A 10355-nucleotide genomic window follows, 5' to 3' on the forward strand; every position below is an offset into this window, starting at 1 on the left:
GAACAGTCACCTTCACTGAAAACTGATCCTATGACATCTATTACAAATTTCCATCGTTTGATATTCCATCGTTTCGTCATTTGCTATTGAGAGAAAATGTCCCCAAACCCGCTGTCGTCCAAACAAAGCCACCGCACCCTCAGTCTGTGCACTGCATGAGCAGATGACAGGAAACTGCATCACTGAGAGAGCAGTGTAATGCACCAAAGCTGTTTTTCCTTTTTAAGTGGCCGCTTCGGGTGTCTCATATTCCCCCTTTTTTGGGTGCGCCAAAAGAGAGGCGCCTACTTAACGCGCTCAATGATTCCCAAGTAGCGTAGTAAGTACCTAAGTAAGTAGTAGTAAGGAGCGTAACACTTACTGTCGCATGGCAATGTTGGCAAGTTGTTCCATGAGGGCAAACGTATCTTCAACGCGAGTGAACAGCGAGAAATAGTACTGGGAAGGAGATTATGCAACATGTTCAATCTGCGTCACTTTGAATAATTGGGTATGGTGCAACTCACCTCTTTTTCGCGTGTTGAGACTAGAATACTCTCTGGGAACAAGACATTATTACTTCGTTCCAACGTCTGCAAAGAAATGACACACAGGTCTCTTTCGGTGCACGTGTGAATTCACGCAGGCATTGGATGACCAAAAAGACTGGCACCCTTCTGCCATACACAGAAAAACATGCAGGCCTCGTAAAAGATACTTAAAGGGGTTGCAAAATGATCGTTCTGCTTTTTGGAAAGTCATGTTGATGAAGAGGGAATTTGTCTCCTGATTACACAAGAGTCCTATGCCATCACATCCCGAAGCAACACCGCGTTTGGAAGTTATTGCAAACCAAAAATCTGGTTCTGCAAGAGATGCACCTTCGTTCTATCCCTTCGGCCTCACAAATATAATACACTGCAATCACGTTAATTCGAAATTTCATAATTCGAACTTCCGGATAATTCGAAGCGACGCCCGAGTCACGGCAAAGCCATGTGTATTTCAATGGCGGAAAATGCCTGATAATTCGAACACATGAAAGGGTGCACAGGTTTATTAAAACAATTTGCAACGCCGCACCCGACTACGCATCGGTTCAAAAGCATTGGCCTCGCGCCGGCGGGCGAGCTGCTGGTGTTTCAAGGACACCTTTACTTATTAAATGCAAAGTTTACTTATTACTTATAAGCAGAGCCTAAAGTTTTGGGGAAATATTTTTTTTTCTAAATTCGGGGAGTAAAAATCGGGTAAATAAACATGTGATCTAAAGTAATGCAAATTCGGGTGGAAAAACTGCCAGTACACTAAATTCTGGAGAAATCTTGCTCAGTTACTCAAACTAACTGAACGGGTTCGGTACAAATGGCGACGTAACTGTGTTTACTTCCAAACAAGTTAGTGTGCGTTCCTACAGACGTCTCAGTGTGGGCAATTTGCCGGGTCGGGTTTCCCCCAATGAGGCAACCTTCAATTCGGAGTGCAAATTCGTGGAAGAATCGGGTTAAACCGTAAAACTTCAGGCTCTACTTGCAAGTCTGTTTCTCATAAAAGCGATACTTCTGCCATGGGAAGAGGAATAAGGAACGAATCACCGTAACAGTGTGGGCAAACGCAACCGGCACAGAACCATGCTGCTTACTTGTCGTCGGCAAAGCAAGCAAGCCTCGTGTTTTTGAAGGGATCAAGACTTCCTCTTGACTACATCACCACAAAAAGGGTAGCAATTTGATATTTTCTCGAATTGGGCATTCGAGCCCGCGGGATTCGCGATTGGCACAAACGACGTGTAGAGACGCGGCTGAACAAACGAACGCACATGCGTATAAGATTATTTTCTATCCCGAGCTGTTTTGATGCTTGTTTGTAAACAGATATTCTAGAAAGAATAAGAATATTCAAATATTCTTATGGGACGGTACTAGGGGTACCGGCCATTGGAAAATGCCTAATTTGACATCATGCTCTGTCTATCAAGCTTTGGAAAGTGTATTTTTGTAAGTGTTATAGACTTCGGAGACAAGTATGACATGTCATACTGAACATGTGGATTAGAATATTACGAGCAGAGCATTAAACACATGCGGTGAGACATGTTTTTCAACCACTTTAACTTCAAGGGTGCTAAATAAAGTGACAAAAGAAATGCACAAGGAGTATTTAAAGGAGTTCTTCATCTTTTAAAAGGGCATTAATTTTATGAGTAAATAGTCTCAAAGAAGCCAGTTGCTTCGTAGAAAAATTATGGGACCTGACAGGTGCAAAAAACTAAAGTCACATTGAAGAAACACTGCAGGAGTGCAAACAAGACAAGGTATAAAATGCATGAGAGAACTGATGTTCAGAGGCTGGAACAACAAAGAAGGGACAATCACATACAAGGCTGCTTTTGCCGCTTGCGTCGATCCCTGTCGTATGAATGTGTGTATGAGTGTGCAAAAATGTAAGAGTGAAAGGAGGATGAGTGAGAGAGAGTGACTGGTTTGTCCCTTCATATGACGCACCCTGGAAGTTGCTGAGAAGGCGTGTTAGCTTAGCTCAATTGGTAGAGCCCTGGACCAGCAATCCAGAAGATGTGGGTTCGAGTCCTACAGCTGGCTAACCTTTCCAGTGACTTTCATCTTTTATCTTTCATCATGAAATGCATGTTGTGCTCAATTTGTAAGATTTAACAAATGACTGGTTAGGACCATAGAAGTCACATGCTCGCCGGCAGCAGCCCAAATCAGCTAGCATACCTTCCTCTATTCCTTGCTGTTGCCTGTGGGGGCCCGCATCCCAACTGTCATTTCTCAATTCATGTTGTCGTAATGCTGTGACCACGGCTACAATGTAAGGCCATGCCAAAGTACGAAGCCGATGCTTTTGTCGATTTGCTTATTTTTTATGTTGAACGCACCGTCGTGCGCCACCAGAAATTAGTCAGGTAAGCAGACAACGAGTTACGTGCGCAAATGCCACGGGAGTGTATCTGCACACACCCTGTATAATTTGTTTCTAACACCTTATTATTAGACCCTGAAGTTTTCGGGTTTTATATTCTTCCAAATTCAGGGGGTAGAAATCGGGTCAATAAATTGATGTCGAAAATTCATGCAAATTCGGGCAGAAAAATTACCATCACACTAAGTTCGGAGAGAAATCGGGCATTATTGTAGAATAAACGTTCACTGTACCGTTTATCCAGAGTGCCAGAAGTAAGGGGCAGTCGCATATTTTGTGAGAAACTAGTATGTCGATGCTTTGAGGTGCCTAGCCTAGGTGCAGTTTTGCAGGTAGAAATCGGGTTTAACCCTAGATAGGTGAACCTCAATTCGGGGTGCAAATTCGGGGAAAAATCGGGTTTAACCCTAAAACATCAGGATCTACTTATTATCTTGTCTTAACACAATTGCAATAGCAAGATGAAGATAAGAAACCAACGCAACGAAAACAATGCCAGAGAACAAGGATACTGATGCAGACAGGAAGAGCCCTACTCTACTCCCTATTCTCTAATACCGTCTTCGCCAAACGAAAGATCCGTAACCGGCAAAAACTGATCAGCTCGATCAGATAAAAATATTACTTACAGTGACATCCGTCCAACGCAGAAGTAATTTTGTCTGCCGTCCAAGTAGAAAAGAATAGAAGGCCAAGTGGTGGACGCTTAGGTAAAGCCAACCTTGGCGTGGAACCCTGCCTTTCCAGAAGCTACAGGAGTAATCTATAAAGCCACAAACACGTTTCATTTTGCAGTTGTCGTAACGCACGTTGATATGTTGAACACTTTTGCATTCCATAATATGACACAGACGCAGGCGAGCTGATGGACAAACTCCATCTTCAAGCTGTTGGAATGTCGAGCAACATAGAAAAACAAACATGACACAGTCGCTTTCCCATGTTTGTTTTTCCATGTCGTCCATTGCTTAGGCTTCCTCAAGATGGGCTTTTGCATTCTGAAGGTAAATGCAGGACGTTCGAGAGAAAAGTGTTATTTAATTCTTAAAAATAGGCCACATGACACAAAAATCTGCTACCTCCTGGGAGACGCTCGTGAATGTTTTTCCCACATGCCATGGTAGGTTCGGTTGGTGTCGTGCATTAATTCAGCTAATTGTGTTAATTAAGCATGAAAATTAGTCGAGCAAAGGCAGCATTTTTTCATGAATCTGGACGTTTTTGGCTACAATGCATTATTCTAATCAAAATCACAGGGTTTTTCGTAGTATTTCTACGAAAGTTTCACAGCCAAAAATCAATTCCGTAAAAGCAAATTACAACGAGCACGCTTCGGCGCGTGACGGATATTCATGTGTCAAATACTTGCAGAAATCTCATACTCTCTCTTCACGCTGGTGTTCGGATAACGGGCTTGTACTAAATGCTAGCAAAACAAAAATGATGACACTAACCAACAAGGTGAACCCTATTGTTTTTACCTACACTTTGTTAGGGGACGAATTGTGCAGAGTGCCTGTTGTTAAAGACCTTGGCATCTGGATTGATTGCCGTCTGTCCTTTAATGAACACGTTGGAAATATTGTTAAAAAAGCCTATCGTATTCTTGGCCTGATCTGTAGAACAACTTCAGATTTAAGTGACCCTGTTTGTCTACAAGTGCTTTTTAGTAGTCTTTTACTGCCTGTCATTGAATTCGGATCTGTTGCTTGGAATTGTATTGGTCGTTCTCGTCTAGACTCGGTCTTGAGGAGGTATTTGAATATCGCCTACCGGAGGTTCCCCTCTTATGTCAAAACGTTTCCCTCTGGGTCTTTTTTGAGCGATCGTCGATCAAGCCGTGATATTATTTTTTTATATAAAAGTATTCACAACCTTTTGGATGCTCGATCTATACTTGATCTTGTGTGTTTTCATGTACCCGCGCGCACTGTCCGACACATGCACTTGTTTTATGTAGACAACATACGTGCGAGCCAGTCGCCCACCCGCCGCATTCAGTTATATTTCAACTCGATGACTTCTGAAATTGACTTATTTTATCCTTCTTTTAAACATTTCAGACGGGAGGTTCTCAGTAACCTCAACTTGTAATTAGGGTGCACTGCAGTTCTAGGCTTTTGCTGTTTGCAGACACCACAATAAAGTATGTATGTATGTATGTATGTATAAAAGCTGCGATTTTGATGGAATATGTATGTGTGTCACCCAGGAAGTTGCAAACTTTTATGTCGTGGTGCAGCCTATTTTTAAAACCTAAATCATACTTTTCTTTGCCAGATGCCTGTATGCTAGCCTTCCAGTTCAATTTCCATTCTAATTTCACCCAAGTTCTGAGCACTGTTGCAATGAATTCACAAAATACATATACGTGTATTACCAAAATTGTACAACACAGAATGCTAATTGTTTCTGCCTGCATTTAAAAAGTTCAAACATGTTGCAGAAGATGCCACCCAGTACTGTTTTGAGAAAAGCGTACTTTTATGTTCAGGGCTAAACTTCATTTCTGACACAAAATTTAATCTTTACAGTAATGCTTCTGCACAGGACATATTCTAAAAACTACTTCTTTCTCAACTTACAGTTGATGAGCTTTTCGTCTGCTGACATGTTGAAGACCCGAGCGAACTTTGCGGCATTCTGTTTGAAGTTGAGCGAGTCATCTTCCACCTGCGTCGTTGCTCCGCTCTGCGCAACCAGGCTCTTGATTTTGCAGCAAACAAACTCTGTCGCTTCATTTTCAGATTCAAAATTCCCTGCAATGTTAAAGCTCTGCATGAAAACATGCTTATACTTTGACGGGAGTAGCTGCAAGTTTGAAACGTGATCCTGCTTGATATTCATTGGCTATTATATATTTTTCACTGTAAATAAAGCCTTGCATGTTGCGGGTCAGACCCGACAAATCCTGTTTTTACCTATTTGTAAAACCTACTGTAAAACCTACTTGCATCACTTTCACTCACAGTAAAACCTGATAAACTCAGAAAATGAACCTGATTATCGAAAAACATACTTCCTCTCCCCTCTCTCTCTCTTTCACATACACACACACACATGCACACACAAACAAACAAGCAAAGTCTAAGAGTAAATAAAGACTCCTCGGAACGTACTCATCCGAGCAGACATATTTCAGTGAATGGTGTACATGATAATGACAGGTGGGATAAGTTTAGCATTGCACTATTATCAAAATAAGCTTAAACACTAAATATCGTAACATTTTTACTGAAATTAGTGCCTAAAGTCATTTTCAGACTCTCAACTGAAAACGATAACGTGTCATTTATGAAAACTGCTGCTCAGAAAAAAGAGGTGTACCTACTTAATGTTTCTAGAAGGTTGGCTTCGAGCCACTCCCAGTTCTGAAATATTTCTGTTCTGGTCAGCGAAGAAGCCACTTCTGCAAAAATAACAGGACGAAACAGGAAATAGTGGCATGAGCATAAAAGCACTGTGTGTGAATTTGGAGCATACGGGACATTGTGCTCATATGCGCAGAAATAACGAGAACAAACAGATAATGCGGGCGCACACTTACCGTAACTGACTTCGGAATTTGGGGTACTGTGAAGAATTCGGTATGGTAGCGGCTGTCACAGGGACAAAAAAAAAGGTTATTCCTTGCTGCTGAAATACAATGCTTTATATATGAAAACGTAACCTACATACAGAACCCAATAACCTAACCTAATTAACGTACTTACCTTACTAATGATAAAGTAACCATAATGGATTTATATTTAAAAAAGTAACTTACTTTTCCCACTGTCTGAAACTTTTTTAGAAGTCTTCTTTCGAAACAGCGAAGAGCTGTCTCGTCCCTTTCGTTTGAACCTCTCAAACATCCTGAAATCTTTTTCCTTTCAATTGCATTTTGATTTTTGTAAAAGGAAGATAGTCACAGAGGTGGTCATTGAAAAACTGTGAAATCAAAATGAAGTTGAAAGTAAAAAAAAAAGGATTCCAGTTTGTTTGGGAGATTCAAACGAATAGAATAAGACAGCTCTTTGTTGTTTCCAATGAAGGCTTCCAAAAATGTTTTGGGGAGTGCAAACGGAGCTGGGCTAAGTGTGTGGTTTCTAAAGAGGACTGGTGCTTTAATTGTGACTAAGTTTCAAATTGGTAAGTACTTTACATCTTAAATATAAATTCCTCCTGGGTGCGTTCTAACCAGTACTTGTATGTATCACAACAAACCAAAAAGTCAAAAGGTATAAATAAACAAAAACAAAACAAATTACATTGGCTTCGTTTCCACTTCTTCATTCTTAGTTTCTACTTCGTTCGAGGAATTGTCTAAAAATTTGTCCAGATACTTTACGTAAATAGCCTGTGTTGTGTTCACTAAGGCAGATTAGGAAAATTTTATAGGTGGTGAAAATAAAGGTCAATGTAAGAAACGTTATTAACAGACCAGATCTAACAGGATTCCTTAGTGCTGCCTACTACGTGAGTCATGTTTCAGAGTGTGTCTGTATGTAGGTTTTTTGATGTACTATATGCTACTAAGGGACATTACGTAACACAACGAAAGGGAAAAAAATCGCACCAGCAGAACCAGGACATCTGAAGTTAGAAACTCAAGGGTGCTTCTGTGAGTGCTGCTGATAGGGTGAAATGAGACTACTGCAAATCCATGTTCCTTTCTATTCACCTTAGTGTCCATAACAGCATCCAGTGTTTCAACCAACAAAGATGACAGACCCTTAGTGCCATGACCTTTTCTCCTCTGTAGCGTGAAGTATTGGTTTGTCACCTCCGTAACCCTGCAAGAGATTGCAAAATGGCAGATAACATTGTGTACCCTTCTTAGTGATACTTCTGACCATGACACCAGCTGGCTGCTGCAAGGTCGGTACGCTTTCATTGTTGACACAACACGTTCAATCGAATTTAATTCGATGACAATTCTCGATCGGTATCGGATTGCGTGCGATAGGGGCAGGACTTGTCGTTCTGGCCCACGGGCATGCATATACTTTTCTTGACGAATTTATCGGCTCGGACAGTAAAGACTTCAAAGCTCCGCGCGTTCTGTCAAGCGATGTACCGCACTGTGTTAAAAAAACAATGATACAGAGCTGCGAGATTGGAGATGAAGAGATTATTTCTCGAGTGCTGCATTGATATTATGGAAGGCGCGCTTCACGGCTTAAACATGCGTCACCAGGACGTGGCTTAGAAGACAAGAGTACATATTCCGAGCCATCTGTGTCATTATGGGTTGGAACGGTGCCAGAAATGCACTACGAAATGGTGATTTAATCGGCTCGGAATGAAAGGATGTAATATCTCGTATGCCGAAACAATGTCTCGCACGTAAAGACAGGGACTACTACAACCAACAGCTGCGAATGCACAAAAAAAAAGCAGAGGTAGAAGCTCGCTCAAATGCAAGCTGACGTACAGACAAGGGGGTGTACAGTGAACAAGTTGCGAAACTTACCACAGAGCATTCGCTAAAAGGACTTCTTTTGGCGTAACCCACATTTTGGTTGGTTGTTAGTGCATATGACGAAAAATGAGCAACTGTCACGTGAAATTAAGTGCCATAATACCAAGAAAGCAAGCGCGATACAGTTCACATGACAAAACCAATCCGACGAGCCAATGTTTACATCCAACGAAAGCGAGCGACCGACCTGACGTCTGTCGTCTGTTTCTGTTCACATGACATCGCGACGCGCCGGAAACCGGAAAAGAGCAAAGGAGCAAAGGTGACCATAAGTGAAAACGAAGAATGCTTCGGCGGAAGGGCGTTTGTGGAATAGAATTTTTTCTTGCTCCGTAAAATATAGCGATATAACTAAATGGACAATGGTTTATCTTTATTCAGAATCGTAAGCGCAGAGTAGGAACGGTAGGGGCGTGATCATAGAAGTATCATAGTGAGGGGCGTTGGGGATGGGAGCTGTCTGGACAAATGACTGGTTGTGAAGGAAGGAAGGGGGGGATGCGAAAGAGCGAAGGTGATTGCTTGTATTTTCTTTTTCGGTGGAACAGCGTTAACAAACAATAACGTTCAGGCTTCACAAATCCAGCAGCCTTCACAGCAGCCTGCAGCCCCTTCTGCAACCTACATATACCATCTAGAAGGTTGAGAATAAATCATACTATTGCTGTACAACTGCTGTCATACTCTTGCAGAAGTCGTGGCTGTAACAAAATAAATTTTTGTGTAGATATACACATAACGGTGTGGTCTGGCAAAATGTGACAAAAAATCATCTGTATGCTTTCACACGGTTATGCCGAAATGGTTAAGTAGCACCCACTTTCACTTTGAATTATGTACCTATATTAAAGGTAATAATAATAATAAAAAAGGAATACACCCAAAATTTGTATCTTACTCGAAAAAGTAGTACCCTATATGTATATAGATAGAGCCTGACATCCCGATTCTAACCCGAATTTGCACCCCAAATTGAAGGTTGCCTCTTTATGGTGAAACCTGATTTTTACCCGGCAAATTGCCCTCACTGAGATGTCTGTAGGAATGCACACAAACTTGTTTGGTAGCAAATGCAGTTACATCATATCTTTTGCCCAGCCCCCCAGCATCATGCTTTCGTGCAAATAAACTGAACTGAAACATCGTCGTTTGTACCAAACCAGTACATATACTTTGAGTAACTGAGCTCGATTTCCCCCCAGATTTAGCATACTCGAAGTTTTTCCACCCGAATTCGCATGAATTTACAACATGTCTTTATTTACCCGATGTTTACCCCCCGAATTTAGAAAAAAATATACAGGGTGTCCCGGCTAACTGAGAACAGATTTAAAAAAATATATATATCACTTTTTTCTAGGTGAAATCAATTGCAATATAGCATATGCTGAAGGGCACCAGCAAACTCCGAAGGCAATGTCCTAATTAACTTTCAATAATCAACTTGTTAATTATTGTCGTCCCAATGAGAACCTCTGGTCCCTTCGGTCACCTGATACCGTTGCCGTTTTCAGAACAAAAATCTGTGCGATAGATCATCCGCAAAAAATTTGTGAAGGAACACCATTTCTTTTTTCTTTATTTTGTCCATTGCGCATCTTCGGAGACGTGACTTTCCTTCACCCCCAATATGAGAGGGTGAAAGAGCACACTATCGCCTCTCGCGTCTTGGAAAATATTAAAAGATAACAGAAAATGCAACCCAAGATAAGGGAAGATCGGATAGCGTCACCCGATACATTTCTTTTTGTTTTGTTCCCGCAAGTTAAGCTCATCTTCGACGCATGAGGCAGTACTGTGATCCTTCACCCTCTCACATTGGGGGTGAAGGGAAAGACTCGTCTCGGAAGATGCACAATGAACAAAATAAAGAAAGAAATTGTGTTTCTTCACAAATTTTTTGCGGACGGTCTATTGAACGGATTTTTGTTTTCAAAACGACAACGGTATCAGGTGACCGAAAGGACCA

General features: G+C 41.4%; 2 protein-coding genes and 1 non-coding gene across 5 annotated transcripts in view; 2 read left to right on the forward strand and 1 right to left on the reverse strand.

Moving 5' to 3' along the window:
* Positions 1-8572, reverse strand: part of LOC135391712 (TBC1 domain family member 9-like) — a 39531-nt gene extending 30959 nt beyond the window's left edge. For all 3 annotated transcript variants that reach the window (XM_064622111.1, XM_064622110.1, XM_064622109.1), the window contains exons 1-8: positions 8378-8572; positions 7586-7697; positions 6470-6521; positions 6254-6331; positions 5508-5681; positions 3552-3685; positions 507-572; positions 362-438 (exon numbers count right to left, since the gene is read on the reverse strand). In XM_064622111.1, coding sequence (XP_064478181.1) covers positions 362-438; positions 507-572; positions 3552-3685; positions 5508-5681; positions 6254-6331; positions 6470-6521; positions 7586-7697; positions 8378-8421 — 737 coding nt within the window. In that variant the 5' untranslated portion in view covers positions 8422-8572. The remainder of the gene's footprint in view (positions 1-361; positions 439-506; positions 573-3551; positions 3686-5507; positions 5682-6253; positions 6332-6469; positions 6522-7585; positions 7698-8377) is intronic.
* Trnaa-agc (transfer RNA alanine (anticodon AGC)) lies at positions 2507-2579 on the forward strand. Its single transcript has one exon. It is a non-coding gene; the product is annotated as a tRNA-Ala (tRNA).
* The window catches only part of LOC135391714 (protein chibby homolog 1-like), a 30096-nt gene continuing 27508 nt past the window's right edge, over positions 7768-10355 (forward strand). Inside the window, exon 1 of the mRNA XM_064622115.1 lies at positions 7768-7782. The gene's annotated coding sequence lies outside the window, so the exon portion shown is untranslated. The remainder of the gene's footprint in view (positions 7783-10355) is intronic.

The sequence above is a fragment of the Ornithodoros turicata genome, chromosome 4 (genome assembly GCF_037126465.1).
Source record: "Ornithodoros turicata isolate Travis chromosome 4, ASM3712646v1, whole genome shotgun sequence".
In the NCBI taxonomy this organism is placed as follows: Eukaryota; Metazoa; Arthropoda; class Arachnida; order Ixodida; family Argasidae; genus Ornithodoros; species Ornithodoros turicata.